The 20,346-nt window shown below is 41.0% G+C and overlaps 7 protein-coding genes across 12 annotated transcripts in view; 3 read left to right on the top strand and 4 right to left on the bottom strand.

The window, feature by feature from the left end:
• RB195_002769 (uncharacterized protein) overlaps positions 1 to 5,882 on the top strand; it is a gene marked incomplete at both ends in the record, with an annotated part of 30,050 nt that extends 24,168 nt beyond the window's left edge. For 2 of the 3 annotated variants that reach the window (XM_064200170.1, XM_064200169.1), the window contains 7 exons: positions 918 to 1,054; positions 1,302 to 1,418; positions 3,226 to 3,312; positions 3,376 to 3,542; positions 5,124 to 5,258; positions 5,311 to 5,383; positions 5,700 to 5,804. In XM_064200170.1, the coding sequence (XP_064056050.1) occupies positions 918 to 1,054; positions 1,302 to 1,418; positions 3,226 to 3,312; positions 3,376 to 3,542; positions 5,124 to 5,258; positions 5,311 to 5,383; positions 5,700 to 5,804 (821 nt within the window). Of the gene's footprint in view, positions 1 to 917; positions 1,055 to 1,301; positions 1,419 to 3,225; positions 3,313 to 3,375; positions 3,543 to 5,123; positions 5,259 to 5,310; positions 5,384 to 5,699; positions 5,805 to 5,857 lie in introns of those variants that run through there. The other variant, XM_064200168.1, reaches the window with a different exon arrangement.
• Positions 5,883 to 6,399: 517 nt separating this feature from the next.
• Positions 6,400 to 8,086, bottom strand: RB195_002767 (uncharacterized protein; the record flags this gene model as incomplete). Of its 3 annotated transcripts, XM_064200164.1 has the most annotated exons (4): positions 6,400 to 6,606; positions 6,734 to 6,832; positions 6,992 to 7,637; positions 7,704 to 8,086. In XM_064200164.1, 4 exons carry the CDS (start codon positions 8,084 to 8,086, stop codon positions 6,400 to 6,402), a joined length of 1,335 nt encoding a protein of 444 aa, XP_064056045.1. The 3 variants fall into 3 exon arrangements, with proteins under 3 accessions (XP_064056045.1, XP_064056048.1, XP_064056046.1); XM_064200166.1 differs by lacking the exons at positions 6,992 to 7,637; positions 7,704 to 8,086 and having other exon boundaries at positions 6,734 to 6,802; XM_064200165.1 differs by lacking the exons at positions 6,400 to 6,606; positions 6,734 to 6,832; positions 6,992 to 7,637 and having other exon boundaries at positions 7,700 to 8,086.
• Positions 6,917 to 7,612, bottom strand: RB195_002768 (uncharacterized protein; the record flags this gene model as incomplete). The annotated part of the gene is made up of 1 exon (XM_064200167.1): positions 6,917 to 7,612. One exon carries the CDS (start codon positions 7,610 to 7,612, stop codon positions 6,917 to 6,919), a length of 696 nt encoding a protein of 231 aa, XP_064056047.1.
• Positions 8,087 to 8,391: 305 nt separating the features above from the next.
• Positions 8,392 to 11,817, top strand: RB195_002766 (uncharacterized protein; the record flags this gene model as incomplete). Of its 2 annotated transcripts, XM_064200162.1 has the most annotated exons (5): positions 8,392 to 8,474; positions 8,731 to 8,883; positions 8,936 to 9,017; positions 10,506 to 10,658; positions 11,815 to 11,817. In XM_064200162.1, the coding sequence occupies 5 exons, from the start codon at positions 8,392 to 8,394 to the stop codon at positions 11,815 to 11,817; spliced, it is 474 nt and encodes a 157-aa protein (XP_064056043.1). The 2 variants fall into 2 exon arrangements, with proteins under 2 accessions (XP_064056043.1, XP_064056044.1); XM_064200163.1 differs by lacking the exon at positions 11,815 to 11,817 and having other exon boundaries at positions 8,392 to 8,447; positions 8,818 to 8,883; positions 10,506 to 10,673.
• Positions 11,818 to 13,162: 1,345 nt separating this feature from the next.
• On the bottom strand, positions 13,163 to 14,296 carry RB195_002765 (uncharacterized protein; the record flags this gene model as incomplete). The annotated part of the gene is made up of 3 exons (XM_064200161.1): positions 13,163 to 13,254; positions 13,551 to 13,650; positions 14,276 to 14,296. 3 exons carry the CDS (start codon positions 14,294 to 14,296, stop codon positions 13,163 to 13,165), a joined length of 213 nt encoding a protein of 70 aa, XP_064056042.1.
• RB195_002763 (uncharacterized protein) overlaps positions 13,438 to 20,346 on the top strand; it is a gene marked incomplete at both ends in the record, with an annotated part of 32,260 nt that continues 25,351 nt past the window's right edge. Inside the window, one exon of the mRNA XM_064200158.1 lies at positions 13,438 to 13,602. Within this exon, the coding sequence (XP_064056039.1) occupies positions 13,438 to 13,602 (165 nt within the window). The remainder of the gene's footprint in view (positions 13,603 to 20,346) is intronic.
• On the bottom strand, positions 14,343 to 15,005 carry RB195_002764 (uncharacterized protein; the record flags this gene model as incomplete). The annotated part of the gene is made up of 5 exons (XM_064200160.1): positions 14,343 to 14,356; positions 14,411 to 14,530; positions 14,605 to 14,711; positions 14,774 to 14,868; positions 14,967 to 15,005. 5 exons carry the CDS (start codon positions 15,003 to 15,005, stop codon positions 14,343 to 14,345), a joined length of 375 nt encoding a protein of 124 aa, XP_064056041.1.

Raw genomic sequence — 20,346 nt, 5'->3', positions numbered from 1 at the left:
TGTCGATCCTCGGTCACTCCATCGTCGACCCTCTCAATCCAGTAGCGCTGTCTGTTTGTCGTCCGAGTAACAAGTCGTTTTGTTTCTTCTATTTTCTGCTTCACTCCAGCCATCTTCGCAAAAGCAGATACGTTCATCTACCTGCATGTGGTGTACTCTATTCCGCCGTAGGCTTGGGCCTTTGTTCAGCTGATGCGTTCTATCCTTCCTGGTCTTGTCACCCAAAATTTGTGCAGTGTATGAACAGTGTTATTTTGTTTGTGCATCAGATTCCTTCATCAGGATGCAGGAATTGAAAATAGTTCGCAAGTAAATCTTAGCCGTCAGTGAAAACACTCAACTACACAAACCTCGAAATCTAGGACACCAATAGCACTTAGAACCACCTGGAAAAATGACTATTATTATGCCAAATGAGGGAAATTGTCATGCTGGAACATTTCCTCATTGCAGCATAGGGCCGCTGTTATATTTCAGCTGCATTATGGTGAAAGATAGGAAAGAAGCATTACGGAGCACTCTATGGCGAATTTGACGAGAGAAACTTCTTTGGCTTAATTGCAGCGTCTCCCTTTCTGTGATCGCACGTATCGCGTTGCGTTTTCACTTAATTATCTTTTATTATAAAACGCAATGCGATAATCGTACAAGAACAACTTAAGTCATTTTGTTACTAATCTGGTTCGGACTTGGAAGCTGCGAACCTCGTAACGTTTGAAGTCCCAGATCTTGGTTCTGAACCGATCTGAGCTTTTCCTTTTTCCCAGATGCCGGGCTATGCCACAAGGATAAGACGCCCCTGCTTCTTTCGTTTTCGTGTCATTGTCTCATAAATTGCTGACTACTTCGTAATATCACCGCAGCTTTACCTCATTCTAATTCTTTCCTATAACACGTCTCTTACCTGACTTTTGCAGATGAACCGCTTTATATAAAAGTGGATCCTACGGAGAAACCTGTTGTATTGAACGTTTTCGCGAACGGCTACTATAGACAGAATTACGAAACTGATGGTTGGCTGAAAATTAAGCAACATTTCACAGAAAATCCGAAGGTTGGCTGCTGAGTTGATTTGATAAAACATGTCACTCTAACTTAATACTGACATAATGTTATAGCGTCCCAGTTTTGTGAAGGCAATAAGAGTATCTCAATCAATTCTCTATGTCCTCTATTAAAATAAAGACTGTTGCTTAGTAACAGACATGCTGAAAAATATGAATAAAAATACCGTGATCTCATCGGAAAAAATCTAGGAAAGGTTGAAAGTGTATGTGCGTTTGAAAATTGGATCATTTTAGGAGTTTTCCGAGCTGGAGAGAGTTGCTCTCATCAATGATGCATTCGCTGCGGCTCTCATCGATCGTTTAGATTACGAGATCCTTTTAGATCTGGTTTATTTCAGGGAGGAAGAGAAGGTATGTTCAGTTACTATAAGCATATATGTTCCTAGGAGAGCAGGTATTAGTTTCTGAGAAAAATTTCTGAGAAGTCGAGAGAATTGCTCTAATCTACTTTGTTCTAAGTTGCCAGTTACCATATGTGTGGGCTCAGGAAGAAAAGGCGACGAGAAGGAAATATTAGCACCTTCTCGACTATAATTTTTCATATAACTGATCTGTTACGATTTAGCATTTCTACATTTCTTTCATTATCATATATTCGAAGTCGTTCTCCACTGTACTGGCTGGCTCACCCTCAATTATATTGATTTATTCTGTTGGGTTGGCCCGTCACAACGGTGGCGAGCATTGGTGGTATCTGCCAGCTTCCAGAGCGATGGTTGATAGAGCAGTCTTTTCTCACATTTAAAAGCAGCATACCACGAGTCTGGGGTGATACGGACTTCAAGTGGAGTATTCGTACACGCCGTCATAGGTTACGGAGACTGGGGTTTTTCCGCTCATCTCTCCCTGAATCACTGCAAGCAGCCGTCCCCTGAATGTTGTTTTGTACAATGCCTTCTGTTGCAGCTCGCTTACCTTGCACGCGTAGCGTCCCTTACTGCCTATCGGGACACTCCGAATTGATTTTCGACGAATCACAGGGCGGAGGCGGCGCAAGGGGTGGAGCGTTGTAATAGATGGCGTCGTACAAAACAGCATTCTTGAGGCGGCTGTTTGTATTGATGCAGGGAGAGATGAGCGAACTACCCCCGTCTTCATAATCTACGACCCCGTATACGGATACCCCACCTGAAATCCGCATATTTTGTATTGCTAGTATTGCATCCTATTTTGTATTGCTAGTGTTTGTGATATCGCATGGAATTCTTCAATTCTTGATTAACATCAAGCAAACAGATTGCAGAAGGATCCTCCTTCAATGCTGTATAAGTTGATCATTCTTTCCTTAAGATTGTTGACTGGTATATAATACTCTTTAGGAGTGCTTGAACTGCTTAGAGTTGATCATTCTACAAATGTAAAGTAAGTTGTTGACAACCGATGGAGCACATCAGTGTTTTTCTACTCGCGGACATATCTTTGTAACTAGCAATCATACCTGAAGAGGCTTGCGAAGTGAGGTTTGGAAGGGGAAAAAGGAACTAGCAGTGAGCCTGACCGCATGGTATATTTAATGTACTACTTGGGCTAGAACTGTTCTGTCGCGCTGGTAGTCTTCTTAATAGTATACTGGACCTAGTTCCAGATGTTGTGTAGTTCAGTTGTTCCGTGATGTCGTTCTTTTGGACATCTGCTTCCTTCATGTTTTTGTGTGTTACCTCCAGACATCGAGATGAGGACTACATTCAAGTCCTCGGCAGGTATTGCTACAGCTAGGCATAGGTATAGGTTGGTGGAGGCGTTTGGTGTTCAACTAACAGTGTACAAGTATTGTACCGATGTTCTGTTACGTGATTGTCTCCACGTGCCTTGGATCTGGAACATTTGAGATAAAGGAAGAAAGTGGAAGTCATCATCGCACGTACGCTGCTTGGAGACCAAAAGCGAGGACTGAAATGGACTTGATGGTTTGGATCTAATGAATGATCCGCCTGGATATGGTGGATCTGACATGTTTCGTTCCTGGATCCGAGTCCCTTCTTACAGGGTTCCCTTCTTGTTTCTACTTGAGGATGTGATCATCGACCGCACAAGCGAATTGAAATCTTTACCACTACGCTTCCCCTACATTGGCTTTTTTTTATTGAAATGCGCAAAATTTTCTCCTCTCCGAAGCGATTATTCTACAAACGAACGAGAAATTCATCTCCCACTTCAGAGTGGAGTGGTACTTCAAGCAGTCTCCAATGGATTGCATAGTATAAGGATGTTATTCTACGGTAGACAAGAACAAAAACTAATTGAAGTAAGTTTTTTGCTTTCTAACTTCTTCCGGAGACGAGAAGAAAATAATTAGTTTTGATTTCAGTCTTATATGAGAAACGTCTTCGGAAACGGTGGCTATAAGAAGCTTATACATTTTGTTGTGGAACCCACAGAACACAGAAATGAGGAAAATCTCTTTGATAAAAGAAAATCTAGGAATAAAATTGAACAATTAAGGCTGAACATGGAGGCGAAATCATCTTCTAGTCTGTAAGATTTTTCGAGTTTCGAAAAGAAGACTGCTTTTGGGATTAAAGGCGTCACCCCATGAATCTGATAAACGGGATCGTAGATTATGGAGGGAAGGGTGATGCCGTCCATTTATTCCTAATTGCCGTAAAAAATGGCATGGAAGATACGGTTTCGAGGATTCTGGGCGGCGCTATTTTCTACAACGGGTTCGATTGGAGCGCGCCAGACTTGTGCATGCGCCGCATCTTCGGGACTGTTTTTTACGGCAATTAGGAAAAAATGTACGGAATTACCTCCTCCCCCCTCTCCATAATCTACTATGCCATACACGAATACTCCACCTGAAATCCGTACCACCTCAGATTCGTGGGGCGATGCCCTTAATTTTGCAAGTGTCGGAGTGAACAAGAAAGCACTCCGAAAAAAATTAATAAATCAGTTGAAGGATTTTAGAGATCTCTGTTTAGTCAACGAGGCAAAAAAATCTATCAGTGAATTATTGTTAAAATCACCAGTTAAAACAGCTCTTAACATCCGCAGCAATAATGAAATCCACACCATGCGGTTACAGACTTGTGAATGCAAACAGCTGCATTTTCGAACAGCATTTAGATTTGGACTCATCTGATTCATATATTTGAGAGGGACGTCTTAAACTTTAGCCTCAACTTCTGATAACTTAAAAAATCCTAACCTTCTTATCTCGCAGTGGAGAGAACATAACATCGAAAACATTAGCGTTGTCTTTGGTTATTAATCGTAGAGAATAACCGAAATCAACGTTCTCAAGAAGGGTCGATTAAACAAGTAATGGGGATCCTTTTGAAAGGCGGCAAACGTCCATATCAAAAGCTGCACGATATTTGATCTAGTCTAGATCCACTTGAACTGGGCATGTAACAATTGTTATTTCGTTAAAATAATGGATGCCTGCCTGATTATCAACGAAACATGGGTAATTGTTGACTCTGGAGTTTAACTGGTGAAAAGGATAAAAAGACTGACTTTGATCCTGGTGGCGAGTGGCGAACCTGGTTTGGGTTTGTGCCTTCTTGTAAATAATAAACTGGTTTTCTTAACAGGTTTGATAGAAAGTTTTTCTGGAAGGTTTGGTGTTTTCCCATCATACTCCTTTAGCCAGCAAGTCATCTCCAGATCTACACAGGTCAGAAACAAAAGACAGTCTAAATATCCGACGAAAACTGCAGTTGCTCTGATTTGTTTATTTGTTGTGCAAATTGTGCTCAGAATTCCCAAAATCTTCTGGATCCAGTTATGGAGCTACCAACATCTGGAGGAGCCTAATTTTTCCGGGCTGAACACACACTTTCCATAGAAACAACTTTTATGACTATAGATATCTCGCTAACTAAATCTCCTTTGGATTTTTTAAAACAGAATTTGAAGACGAAGGAGCGTCGACAAATGGGTGAAATTGAAACATTTCAGCAAAGCTGCTTCCTCCAATATAAATCTCTACAATCTATAAATCTTACATTCACTAAATCTCTCTCAGATTTGTTTTAAAAAAAATTATTTATTTAAATGTGGCCTAAAAATGTGCGAGCGACAAAAAATAGGGAGACTGAAACATTTCAGCAAGGTTGCGTCCGCCATAGTCGAAACAATGTGTGATGTTGGCGAAAAAAATTGCATCAAAACGTTCCGATCACTTTTTGAAAAAGAGGTACTCAATAAATGTCGAAAAGGGGAAAAAGCAAGTAAATGTGTCAGGTAATGAGTTACAAAACAAAGTAGCCATGCTCCCAAAATTACTAAACTTCAGGATCAAAAGCCATCTTCGACGCCACGCTTACTGTACTGGAGTGAAGGCGTTGGGCACGGTAGCACTCCGAAAGGTGAGCATATATGATAGGAAGTTCATATATAGTTCGGTAGCCGAGAAATTCCGCAGTCTTTCTTGCTGTTATTACATCTTCTTACCCATATCCGACATGTACTACACGTAAGATTTGGTTTTGCTGTAACTGTAAGAGGGCTACTGCTTATCTACAAACAATTATAATTTAATCTGTGGTTAGAGTCTCAATGACTACTTTACTTTTCAACCCTAGTCGGAAGATATAGGTTAAACAAGATGTTTGCCAGGTTGTTACTTTTTATGCACTGCTTAGATTTCTAACGGGCCACGGAATCGTTGGAAATTTGTTATAGGTCGAAGATCTGCTTAAAGTTGAGGACAACCCCGAGGAAAGGAGAGCTCTTCGAAGTGGAGCTGCTTGCAATGTGGACAGTGATGTGAACCGTATCAAACGGTAACTGTTTTCTTATCGTCAGTTTTCCTAGATTGTTTCGTGGACAGTCGATGTTAGACGTATTCGTGACGTGAAACGTTAGCGGGCGCAACACGTCTACTGCAATGCGCCACCTTCCGCTTCAACTCCCCTAATAGAATCCGCGCTGCCCTTGCGTATAATACGTTCGGAGTCTATTATGAGATTTCTCATCCACTACTAGCCCTATTCTACTTTCTTGCACACTGTTATTGCTCGCGTCTTCGACGACCTTGGGCACATGAAATAACAATGCGATGTAAAGAAAAATGCCTTTGAACGAGGTGTGGCGAGGCCCAGTGCAGAAAATGCAGCATTTTGTAAGATGGCGCTGATGTATTTTAAATCTTAGTGTAAAAATCACGAGGCTAAGTATTTTTTCACTTCCGCTTCCATTTACTTTAAATTTTTTTTCAAAGTAGCTTTTCTTCACCGGTGTTGTTGCATTCGTCTTGTCTGGATGGAAAAAGGGTAAAAGGGTAAAGTGCGTAGTGTAAGTCAATCCCTATTGGGACGCCTATGCGTTCGTGTTCAACTCAGATTTCGCTTAAGGTTTATGAACGCGAGTCTTCTTCTTCTTCCTAGCGTTTGTCCCGCGTTGTTGCAGGGTCCGCTTTTCTGCTTCTTGTCTTCCATTTGGTTCTATCCATTGCATCAGCCGTACACAAACGTGCATCTATCATATCCAACTTCACACGGTCTAACCAGGGAATCTTTGGCCTCCCACGCGGCCTCACTCCTGAAACGTCGAGCTTCAGAGCGATTTTGGCAACGGAATCTTCCTCTCGCTGCAAGACGTGACCAAATCATCTCAGTCGGGCCTCCTTCATCTTTTCAGTTATCGAGACGACGCCGAAGATGGGGCGCACAGTGTCGTTGGATACTTTCTCTTTTAGCGTTACACCTATCGTTTACCTCAACGTCCGCATCTCCATAGCGTGCAGCACTCTTTCCAAGGCTTTCGTCGTCGGCCAGCACTCGCATCCGTAAAGGGCAACAGGACGCACAACCGTCCTGTAGATCTTCGACTTCAGTCGAACAGGGAATTTCTTGTCGCACAGTACCCCTGTTACCATTTTCCATTTCATCCATACCGCATTAACGTGCTCGACCTTTTTGATCAATGTCGCCTGTGGAAGTCACTTTGGATCCAAGGTACTTGAAACAGTTCACCTTGTTTAATTCGGTGCCATCGACACGAATTGAACCATCCTCTATCCTTGGTCCGCTCTCCATGTACTCAGTTTTTGATGTGTTGAGGCGCAATCCATATTGCTGCAGCTGATCCTTCCAAGACTGTACTTGTTTCTGAAGAACATCTCGAGACTCCGACGCGAGCATGACATCGTCGGCAAAGAGTAGAGTCCACGGATGCTGCTTCTGGATTTCCTTCGTTATCGTGTCCATGCACAATTTGAACAGCAGAGGTGAGAGGGTTGAACCCTGATGAACCCCTACTTGTACAGGGAATGGCCTGCTTGTTCCAGCAGCACATCGTACAACCCTGGTAGGCTTCGCATAAAGCAGCTTCGTCCACCGCCCATATTCTTTTGGTACTCTATGCGACCTCATGGACATCCATAACAGCTCATGTGGGACACGGTCGAAAGCTTTCTCGAGATCGAGAAAAGCAAGATGCACACTGCGGTTCTTCTCTCGATGTTTCTCCAAAAGGATACGGACAGCATGGATAGCATCTATAGTGCTGCGGTCCTTCACAAAGCCGCACTGGTTGAGTGAAACGCTAACAGTTTTCCTCAGACGAGCTTCCAGCACACGCTCAAAAACCTTCATCGTATGGCACAGCAGTCGTATAGGCCTGTAAGAGGTGCAGTCAGCAATGTCTCCTTTCCCTTTCCAGACAGGCACGGTCACGGAAGTTTACCAAACGTCTGGAGTCCGTCCTTCTGCGAACTTGTTAAATAGAGTTGCGAGCCACACGGACCCTCGATCTCCTAGCAGCTTCCAGACATCAGCAGATATGTCATCAGGACCGGTTGCCTTGTTCGACTTCATCTTTGCGAGGGCAGCACTGACTTCAACGGCAGTAATTGGTAGAACAGGACCCTCGACGCTGGGAACAGTTGGGATGGGAGCATGACAGAACCCTTCGTTACACAAGTGATTATAGTACTCTCGCCACCTCTCCAGGATCTGACCAGAGCGGCGCAGAACGGCTCCATCAGCTCCCTTAACGATCTTGGTGTGCTCCATATCCAACGTTGAACGATGACGCGCTCTGGCTAAACCATACACTGCGCCATACATCGCCTTCTCTGGTATCAAGCAGTAGTATCATACACGGCCTTGTAGCTGTCCGACTTCGCCTTAGAGACTGCCTTCTTAGCCTCCCTCTTCACCGCTAGGTAAGCACCTCGATCTTCAGGACGCGTCCTCCACCAGAGCTTATACTTGGACTTCTTCTCAGGAATTGCCCCCTGAACTTCCTCCTTCCAAAACCACGTAGCCTTTTGTACCTTGGGCTTACCAAGAGGCGTCTTTCCCAGAGTGTTCTCCGCGGTCAATCGTATAACGACTGCGTTCGACTTTATCTCAGATTTTGCTTAAGGTTTATGAACGCGAGTGCAGCATTAGGACCACTTGCGAGTGCTACCAGATGTACTACACAGTGTTTCTATCCTCTCAAACAAGTCCAGTAACAATTTATCGATCCCGAACGCATGAAAAGATGGCTTTGCACTAGGGCGGTTTCGAGCCTAAGATCGATTGTAGCCAGAGTGGAACCTCTTACCGCCTGCGCAAAACAGCCACCTCTGGATTGATATTCTTCTCCATGTAGGTCACAATTATTATCACTATTTCTTCTTCCTTGTACCAACTTTCTTATTGAAGATTTTTCCACGTTTTTTCTCCTTAAGTTCTTCAACAACGTGGAGTTTCTCCAATTATAGGAGACTATTAGAAATATTGGAGGCGAATGGAAAATTAGACAGTGTTCGCAGTCAAGATATTCTTCATTACTTTTTTGTCGTATACAGAACGGCGGTAGGACATGAATTCCTGTTTGAATTTTGCACAGAACACTGGGATTTGATCTACAAAAGGCACGTGTAAACCTTTTGTCACCATTCGAGAAGAGAAAAAATTGCTTTCTAGACTCAAATCGTATCTAACAATCCTTGAGAGAGTGATTTCCTTCTGCTTCGGAACAATACATACCCACAAGCAAATAAACCAAGTGAGTCTTCACACACTTATTTCCTTGAATCCAGTTGGTTCTACGTGTTTTAATATCAGTGTCGTCTCGGCGGATCTTTTACACTTATTATATATCATGATAATGAATATGATACATAATAACGGGCTTATTCTGTCACGTCTATGTATGTCAGTCACAAAATTCGAAAATGGGGGTGCGACGGCTCCACCGGCGTCGGAGGGTGCGCAATAACTTCGTGTGCATGTCGCAAAAGGTAAATGGGATGCTTCATAGCCGTGGCCACTGGGCGCTTTGCTTTTCACCTTTATGACTTCTACGCGCGTCTATTTCCTTTTTCGTTCGCCTGAAGTTAGTGGCATGCCGTTCTCAGAAAGTGAAAATGCGCATGCGACGCTTGAATAGTAGCAAGATGTTTATGTGATCTGACGTAGAACGTTATCTTTATCAGTTGGATGCAGTCTTTCACGTCATTTTGTGCTTAAACATCATTCATTGATAACTCTTGGAGGGAAACAAGAGGATAACCCAAATTTCGAGTAATGCTTTCAAATTGTGTCTACATGTTCGCTGAAGTTCGAATGTTCTCCAAATTTAGAACTGACGCGTTCAGAACAAATACTATGAAATCTTTCGATTTAATTTGAAATAAAAGATGAAGGAAGATTGTTAGAGATGAACAAGTCTAATTTCACAGAAAGGGGCACTAATATAGATTTTCGTTGATCAGTGAAGGGGAGCGAAGCGAACACCACAGAAAGTCTGAAGTCCTGCTTTTGCCGGAAAGACTGGTGTCTAATAATGGCTAATTCTGTCACGTGTGTGTGTGTCAGTTACGAAATTCGAAAAGGAGAGTGCGACGGGTCCTCGAGTTGTTGCTTCGACGCCTGAAACCTTTTAAATGGGGTGCGAAGGGTCCCACGGCGTCAGATTGGTGCGCCGGCGCCAGATTCCTACAGAAGGGGTTGCGACGGGTCTCCAGCGTCGGTTAGCTTTAAATATGGGGTGAGAAGGGTCTCGAGGCATCGAAATGGTGCGAAATAACTTCGTCAAAGTAAGTCAGCACATAATGAATAGATGTTTGGAGAAAGGACGACTAAGGATTAAATTTTATCCAGTGAATGCTACATGCAGACGTATTTTTAACCACTTTTTTTTACGACGATTAGGAGAAAATAAGCGAAGTCATACTCGTTTTCTTCAACCTAAACCCTCCGTTTACTTTGGTAATTCGTACCACGTGAATATTGGGATATGCTGCCTTCAAGACTTTATGTTCCTGAATGATGTGGTGCAATTCGAATAATAAGGGTCTTCAGAAGAAAGACAAGTAGTCATTACCAAATAGAAATTACAGGTAACTTTTAACATAGAAAAGAAATCGTAGGAAAGACCTATGGCTTACAAGAAACTCTTATACAGCGGACTCGAATCCTTGATACGATGAGAGGACTCTAGAAATTACCAGAATCCAACTTCTACGAACATAATTGAAGTGACACATTACAGGCAAAGGCTTTCCAAAAATCTATTGAAAACGCTAACAACGCCCATGTCATCAGCAAAGAGTTAGAGAGAGCAGAACACAGAATATTGTGGCTAGAAAAACATTCGAAGAATCTCGTCCAGTATTTCAAATCCAAGACAAATCAAAGTGACAAGGTGATGACTTTCTAGTTTCATTGTCATGATAAGAATGATAATTTAAGGCTATAACTATTGAAGCAATGATAAAACCTTGCATCAATAATTTTTTTATTGAAATAAGTTTGGCATTTTAGTCGTATAACAATATTCGCTTAATCCGCAGCACAACTGAAGTTTCAAACGTTCACAGTTTAAGAAAACAATTTACTCAGGAAGTATAAGAGTTTTCTGTCATATTCACTGTCTACACTATTTGCTCTTGTTGAATGTCTCGTTCAGTGCCTTTCGAAGCATAGCTTATGAGCCAGTGCTAGATTTGAACAGCCTCGTGAATCAAATACGTAACACGACAATCTCACTATTTTGGTGATTTTATTTACGAATGGTAGCACGAAAGTAAGAACCGCATGCGGGGTAACACACCTAGCTAAACACTTGCGAATTACTCTAGACACCTTATATACCCCTCCTTCGTGTATCTGTGCAGAGGTTCAATTCAGAGCAGGGTCAAGCGAGTAGTTGGGAAAAAACCCTCCTGAAATTTACCCTCCCCTCATAGAAGGCGCTCGAGAAAACAACCCCCTTATCTCAATCTTTCTAGTATTGCCGCTAATAGCAATGAAAAAATAGTTAAATAAATAGAATTAAAGAAACAGATTGGACGTTTAATAAGAAGTCAAAAATAGTATAGTAAATATTATTACATACTATTATACTGGATATTAATATAAAGTACTGCGAGTGAAAACAACAGATAAAACATTGTAAAACCATTTTCACACCATTTCCTACTATTTCCTCACAATTTTACTCACCGAGAATGAGAAAGAACATATGTGAGTTCGATCCGCCGGGATTTTTTATTTTTTCGAAATGGAAAAAAAAACTAATACCGAGGCAGCATTCTAAAAGCATTTTTCGCTATTTTCTACTTCCTACACACAATTTTACTCATTAACAGTGATTACACACAATGAATACTTCGATTACCCGCAGGAATCTTGGTTTTTGCAGAACCAAAAAAAAATACTGAAAAGAGTATTTCAGCAGCAATTTTCTTGACTTTGTGTTGAAAACATTGTTCACCGCATATAGTTGTTATTTAGAGGTCATCTTAATTATTAGAAGTGGGCCCTGATTTGAAATTACTGTTGGACTGATGGTATTTCAGTAGCTTGAAATAAATATGAACAACGGACCACAGAAGAGGCGGAGGAAGATAAAGGTGGCTGCTTTCTGTAAAGGAAGATTTGCACTATAAAACGGTTAAAACATCTCTTTCAGGGACCCTCTGTTTTTTTGAAAGCTAGTTGAGAAAAAGTTGAGAAATTAAGCATTTTTCTCAACTTTCTCTCAACTAGCATTTCAGAGGACAAAAGGCCATGACAACAAAAATCCTCATCTGCAATATACGTGTACAGAGGGAAAACCCTTCACTGCAAATTTTAGCTTTGTGGGTGTTCCTATTCTCTCAAAAAACTAGTTGAGAAAACTCAAAAATTTGAGGCAAAATTTACGATTTTTTTCAACTACGTTTTAAAAAGACTAGGAAAGCTAGAGGCAGAAGATTTGTAGAAATATGGAAGAAACCTCTCTCTACAAACTACAACTTTGAGCGTTGATATTTAGAAACTAGTGGAGCCCATTTGTACTAATTTTATCCCTAATTGCGCCGTAGATGTCTTTTTTTCGCTCAGTAAATACATCAAAACTGCCTTTTCGACTGAAAGTAAGAAAGTCGTCACTGTCGGGTGAGAAATGTGCTCTTTTACTTCTCGTACGCTGAATACAAAATTCCCACTGCTGTCGGGAATAATACCTGACTGATGCAGTAAAAATACCGACACACCACATTGTGCCTTCAAATGCTGGGGTGGCAAAGTGCTTTTCCGTAGAGTACGTGGTACATTTTATTTGTTGTAATGAAAGAGTTCCGAAGCAATAATCGAGCAATAAAAGAAATGAAGGTTTTTTCCTACGACCTCTAACTACTCAATGCAAAGTTACCTCTGGTTAGTTCTATTTCCTGAAAATAAAATAATAACACAGAAATTTGTAACGCTTAGATTTGATGGTTATGACAGCATGTTAAATCCTTGAGAGGATCAAAATTTTTATTCAACCATTTTTATTTTTTATTTTTACGACCCCTTGTTGAGAAATTCTCAACGAACGCTCAACCCTGATTAGGGATCTTTCTCGTGGCGCTGTTGCAGTAAAGCTCTACTCAGTAGACTGCTGCAATAGAGTTGTACTTGTGAGAGATTACATAGTTTGAATACCAGCCAATAGTCGATCTCTTTGGACTGCAGTCCCGTAGATCAGCACTGAAGGACGAAAGGAGTCTTACAACGCCATCCGATGCCTCGAATCCATCAGGACAACTAAAGCAACTAAATGAATTTAAAAAAAAAATCAAATACATCTACGTCCAACCCCGCCTTGCTAAATTCCAATGAAGCTGATAAAAGAGAGAACACTTGTCGCCGCAATAGATACCACCATAGTAAAAATCCTTTTTAAGCGTCAAAACCCTTTCTTAGTTCAATTTTCTTCCGGAATAATAACTCAGTAGTAGTCATTTGCAGCTCTCTCAATTGAGCATTTCCACCTTTAAATCTAAGGGCACAAAATTTATGAAAAAAATTGATCAATAACCAAACCAATAACACATAATGAAACTCGATTTTCTAGAAGATACCATCAAACAGCAGTGGGCAAAAAAAAATCCAACGTAAAGTATGAACCTGATTTTAAGGAGAGAAGAGCAGCAATTTAAGTGCTTAGTGTTTTCATGGACACATCGTCGTTTTTTTTGGTTCTGAGTACAGAAAAACGATGTTCCTGCGAGCTTCGAGGGCAACGATATGAGAATCAACGGAGTGACGAGAACGGTGTGGGTCACACCAACTACAAGGATGAGCAAGTTGATCACGGCCAACCATCGAATGATGACCACGTTGGTGGGAATCATTGGAAGAAACACCATTGAGACTGCGATAGCGCTCTGAAAAAGGTCAGGAGATCAAACAATTAGGAGTAAGCTGCATAATGGTAAAAAAGGCACAAAAAAGAAGGTTTTGAATTGTTATGAAGTTGATGCACGAGTCCCTTTTTTATACTTACACAGGAAAAATTCCCTAGCTTATGTGACACGTTCTTTGAGAGACTCTTTCTTCCTCTTCGGTTAGAAAGTGTTTTTTTTTGCGCGAGTATGGACTTTAAAAAAAGCCATTACTCATGTATCAACCTAATGTACCTTTAAAGGAGAATAATTCATGGGAAGCGAGACGATCAAAGAGTGAATTACTGGTCAAACCCATTTTAAAGGCGGTAAAAGTGTCTATTATTGCGAAAGTATTAAAAACCAACTTAGCGCATCTCGTTTGTGTCAAAATGAGGTGATTTGCTAATTCCTGGAGTTGAATAATAATAAGGAGAAAAGAAACCATACCCGGAATGTTTGGGCTTAAAAAGACATATAAGAGCGAATTTGCAATCAAGATTAACTGAATTATTTGACACATTGATCCTTCACTTTGCAAAGAAATGTAAGAAAGAGAAAACAAAATAAAAAAATAAATTTCGTAATCCAAGGCAGACACTCTTTCATATCTTCGAAAAAAACCTACCATAGCGACTGGGTATAACATTCCTCGAAAAGTCAACGTTAACATTTGCACATCGTCGTTGAATTGGTCATTTTCCAAAGTCTTAAAATGAAGCATCCCATGTGCAGTATAATAGTTTTCAAATCGAATATCCACCTGGTGGTAGTGATGACACAAATGAGTAGTGCTTTACGGAGGCACCTGCCACAAATATCAACAAAGCCGTCGAAAACGGATTCAATGTCATTCCTATCAAAGCAGAAATAAAGAATGTTTCTGAAAAAGAAAGCAGTCAAAAATTATTAGAAAGAAAGAAACAAAAATAGTGAAGAGTAACGCTTGCTTCTCACCTAGAAAAATCAGTATTGAAGAGATCACTACTATGGACGAAAGAGTCAGATTACCAACAAACACCATAGCAACAACACTGATTCCGATTAAAATCGAAAGGGAGATACTGTAAAGAAGCGGTGCGTTATCAAATGATACAATGTGGACAATATTCGTGGTATGAATTACAGGTAGGCAACATTGGATATCTGTAAGATCACATTCACCATTCCAACTTCAGTATCGAAGGGGATAACATCAAATTCTGGAAAATTGGCTACTACCTGGAAAAGAAAAGAGAGTTAACGCAAGTAGCATAGTTGATGTGATTCCTCAGCTTTCCTAATAACTGCTATTTCTTGTGATGGCATTTTGACTATACCTCCTTCGCCGCAGCACTTGTGTATGGAACTCTCCTCATCCGTCTTCTCAACCCACTTCGCACCAACGGAGTGCAAGGAAAGTTCGTTCGCCTACTCGATGAAATGAATCAACTAACAGCTGCTGCTGTTCAAACACAAGGCGGGTGTAATGCATTATTTGAAGTAGTAAGAGACAGACAGTTAGACAGGTTCCGGTGGGAAGACACCAATAGATTGCTCTTCACCATTCATGACATCGAGCGTAGAACAGTCTATCACTGTCCTCCCGACACCGTCACCCGACCATCAGTATGCTTTTGGGCGATCTCGAGTACTCCGACGCAGGAAGAAGTGCAGACCTTCAACATGTTGTCAACCTTGTAGCATATGGACTACATCTAAGCAAATAAATGCAAACGTAAACTCGTCGAGGAGTTCTGGTATCTTGCTTGCACATGCTAAAAAACAATGGCAGCTGCGAGAAGGTTAGTCAGGAAGGATGCGCCAAGATAATCGAGTTTACCAATGCGAAAAATACTTGAGGGACGACGTTCATTTTTAAGGACATGAAGAATAGCAGAGACTTTGTTTTCAACATAAAGTTGATGTTGTGAGGGATATAAACCTTTATCGGCTTCATTAATATCACTAACTAATGTGCGTGTACGAACGTCAGCCTCAGTACATTCATCAAATTAAATCGGTATTTTCTTTGTCAGGGATTGGAGCATAGTATCAATGACAGGATCCTGGTTAAGTTCCTCAATGAGGGCGATCAACTGCTGCACTGAAAGCTGATTAAAAAGGATAAAAAGGATAAAGTCACTGGCGTATCAATCCACTTGGGATGCGCCAACGCGTTTTACTGGAATTCGTAATCGTTGAGGTTTTTTGGAACGCGTGTTGGCCTATACAATGACTTGCAGGGGCCAGTCGGTGATCAAGTCAGTGCTTTTATCCTCTCAGACATGTCTGGTACCAATTTATCGACCCCGGAAGGATGAAACGCTTGGTGAGCACCAGTGCGGATTCCAAACTCCGATCGATCGTGCAGAAAGCGGAACCTCTAACCGCTACACCGCACCCTCCCCAAAACTGATTAAAGTCGTTCACAATTTGACTTCCGACGGAATCAGAAAGCATATCGTTCACAGTCTGTGAACCAATAGAGGTAGCTTTTAGTTTGTAAGAGCGAACTGTTTTACGTCAATCGTCATTGCGTCAAGGTATCGAAGATCACAAAGAAGCGCCAATAGAGAGCAGGAGGCAACATGGCCGCGCGATTAATCGATCGGGATTTGGAATCAAACTTGAGAAGTTGAAACAACACGGATAGGAAGAACAAAAGAGAATTCTCACCGAAGCGAAAGAGGAGGCAGAGAACAGTAGGAAAAGTAGTCCACGAAATAGGAATAAAAACTAGAGGAAATAACTTGAAGCGAAGGCATGTAAAAGGACTAACCAGAGCGAAGGGAAAGGCAGCCGCACGGCAGCAAGACAGCGAGGAGACACCAACTATGTTATTACCGGCCTGAACCAAAGCTGAAGCCGGACCTCAGGCTTTTGTAATGTTCGCTCCGCTCGCACTCACTGATCAATAAGAAATAATAGTGACGACATTTTTTTTTGTAAAATTAGGATTGTTTTCTTCCTATCAACGTTTTCTTCAATTTTTTTTTGCCCGAAAATTTAAGCATAGGTGAAAGATTTTATGGTTTTTCCTTAGACGCATCAATTCTATGTTTGGAAAACAATAAAACTTGATTTTACTTCTATTTTTTTCTCAAACTTCCACAATTTCAAATTATTATTCGAAGTATGAGTTTCTTTTGAAGTTCTCAAATTTGTTTCCTTTTTGAAGTTCTCAACTATTAGCAAAGAATGATGTGCTAATTAACACACGTGCTAACATGAAATAGAGTGAATATCACTATCGTAGTGATAAAAATAACGTTCTACGTCAGATGGCGTAAGCTGTTGGCTACATTGTAGTGTATTCGCACGTGATCAGCCGTTCGCACTTTGCTTCCTCTTTTTGAATAAAGGATGTTGGCAGCGCCAGGAGAAATGCTGGGAAATAGATATGCGAAGGGGCCATAGAAACCCATTCTACCGCCTTGTGGCTCCCGCGCACCAATCCGACTCAGTGGAACCCGTCTCTCCCCACTCTATAGCTTTCTGGAACAGGTGCACCATTCCGACCCCGTGGGACCCGTCTCACCCCATTTTACAGATATCTGGCTCTGGCGCATGATTTTGTCGCCGTAGGACCAGTCTCAGCCAATTTTACCGCGTTGAGGCTTCAGTGCACCAAACCGACGCTTTGGTATCCGTCTCCCTCTCTTTTTGGAATTTTTTGACTGAGACACACACATACACAGACGCACACACGTGAGAGAATGAGCTCGTTATTATATAGCTTGATAATTTGCAAATTTGGAAATATACATTCACATAAAAGTTTATTCACCCTCACTAACATATGAGGGAAACTAATGTTCCTTATCAAATCCAACATACTATGATTAATAGATTTGGACAACTATGAAAAGGTCGAGTGCTCGCCTATCAGATGCATAGCCATGGTTCGAGATCTCACTGGTGCAGAGTTTTGCATCATTGTGGAGTATTTTCGTGACACGCAGACACGCAGACACACAGAAACACAGACACAGACACAGATACACATACACACACATACACACACACACACACACACACACACACACACACACACACACACACACACACACACACACACACACACACACACACACACGCACACTCACGGACTAAGCGCGTTATTATATAGCATGATGTTTACCGCACCTAGCGTTGCCAAAAACTTCATCATTTACACTATTTTTTTGATTGCAAACAAAACAGATATCTTCTATGTCACCGAAACGTGGCTTAAAACACTCGATTCTGAAACAATAGGGAATCGAGTTCCTTTCTGGCTAATACTGTCCAACACAGCATCCAATTAAGAGCTGATTTCCTATGTGTTGACATTCTGACTCCTGATAAAATCAACTATCTTCGTTTTATTGTAATTTATTGGCCTCTTAAAGCATCCATCTCTGACAACGAACTGGTTCTTGAGCTGCTGTCTGATTTTTGTTCGATTCGGAGCTCTACTGTCATTCTCGGCGATTTCAATATGCAAGTTGACAGGCAACAATCTATTCCGTTCAATGGCACATCCGAAAAACTCTTCAAGTTTTTTGAAAATGTTGGCCTAGTTCAATATACCTTAGCACCAACCCTATGTGATTGTTTTCTCGATCTTATACTCTCTTCGACATACTCCCTTAGTCTTTTGTGTTCAGCTTGTTCCTCCTTTTTCCTTTTCCGACTACAAAATGGTAAGATTCAGGGTTCTTGAGTAAGCTTTCAACTCTATTGCATTACCATTGCCAGATTTTTCCAACGTCGATTGCGTCGGTCTTCTTAATTATCTTATTCGTATTAATTGGTTCACTTTGTTTGTTCGATTTCTTCTGTCAGCTATATATCAGATTTTATCTTGTTAGGTATCATGGATTTTCGAAATTTATGCCATTAGGATTGTATGAACTGCCCAACTCTCGATATCCAAAACATATACCATCCTTTCTAGAACAGAAAAACTTTATTTATGAAATTTAGGCATCTCTTGTCCAATACCTATTGCAAAAAGGTCTGCTCTGATCTCGATTACCACTCAAATAAGTTCATTGCAAACTACGAATGTCAACTGCTCAAAAGAGCATGTTCAAGATGTTTCAATCACTGACAAGCCGTACCACTTCATCGATTACTGAGGAAACAAATGCATGCTTGGGATTTCTTTTTTTTCGAGCTGTGAGAACACCCGGCTGAGAACTCTGAACCAACATGAAGAATTTCGGATCATATTGATAAAGATTTCATTAAAGTCGAAGCTGTGGACTTATGTAGTGAGGAGGTAGAGGAAATGTGGCATAAAATCTATAAGTCAACTTCTATATTTTTCCAGGTACTAAATTTCGAAAGTTATATTGAGGATGAATGAACTGTGCAAAATCGATAAAAAAATCTATACATAAGAACTTCAGACAGCTAGCTTTTGTAAGCTAAATTGGCATTATTTTCAAAGACGATCCGGACATTCGGCTGCTTCAATTTTAACCCCGTTGTAAGGTTACCACGGTAGAAAGCGAGAAAGTAAATGAATAAAAGGATGAAAATAAGGGGTTTTCAATAACAGCATGAGCTGGTCAACGTACACAGTCATCTTCATGATTCGACAAACGTAAGGAAGCCTTCGGTGAGTATTTCGCAAGTGTCTTTTCCAATTAATGTGGCTCACACCTCAGTTTGAAAGATTTAGATGATCCTACTGATTCTCGTTTTCTTTATTACAACTTCTATTTTCATCTTAATGATATTCTTGCCATCCTTAAACGCTTGAAAACATCCACTTTCTTAGCCTAGAATGGTATCCCACAAATAGTGTACAAAAATTGACCAAAAATATCATGTCAGTCACTGAGTCACCTCTTCAATGTTTCCATGCTATTTGGCGAAGTTCTAGGACTCTGGAAGGATGCTCTAGTTACACTTGTTCCCAAAGCTTCCAACTCATATCCGATATTGAATTTTCGTCCAGTGAGCATCACTTATACTCCGGTAAAAGTGGATCTGATGGTGTATGTGATGTTCTCAAATTTCCATTTTCAGTAAGTTAAACGAAAGCGATGGTGCCCTACGGTGACATACAGTCACTCACCGTCGATTTTTCAATAGTAATTCAAAGAATTTAACTTAGCTAACAATACCATTTAATTTCTTTCCTTTATATTTTGTTGTTCATGGCAATATTTCCCTTGTATGAATATTCCCCTGCATTCAACACGCGGTTGTTGAAGAAGTTCATTGTTCATGGAATCTACAAAGCATGAAATTCAAAAATGTTAAATATCGCTTGATATCAAAACGTGAAGTTATCAAGAGTTACTTTATTTTCAGAATGCCGACGAGTATGTACCACCGATTAACATTTGTCTCAAGTCGAGAATCTGTACTGTATCCCTTAATAATTGGATGATATTACTTCTCCTTGGGGCCACCTATACGGGTCTCTTTGCTATCTGCCCGTGGTGGCCCTGCTCTAACTAAACGCAATCAGAAGTTCGAGTGTACGCATTGAGAACGTACGAGGTATATAACCCGCACTGTTATATGGCAAAAGATTCCTATGCATTGCAAAAGGTGCTGTCGTCCAGCACATCCCCAAAGCCGAACACTATCAACTGCACTCTAACAAACCGTTCTGTCTAGGTTTATGCGACATCTCTGTGTGCCCTTTGCTGCACTGCAGGAAACACGTATGAGAGATCGGTTCGTAATCAGTATCGAAGATTACACCTCATACTG

This window comes from Necator americanus, chromosome IV (genome assembly GCF_031761385.1).
Source record: "Necator americanus strain Aroian chromosome IV, whole genome shotgun sequence".
Lineage (NCBI taxonomy): Eukaryota > Metazoa > Nematoda > Chromadorea > Rhabditida > Ancylostomatidae > Necator > Necator americanus.
Note: the sequence above shows the minus strand (reverse complement) of the source record. Positions and strands in the feature narration are given on the sequence as shown.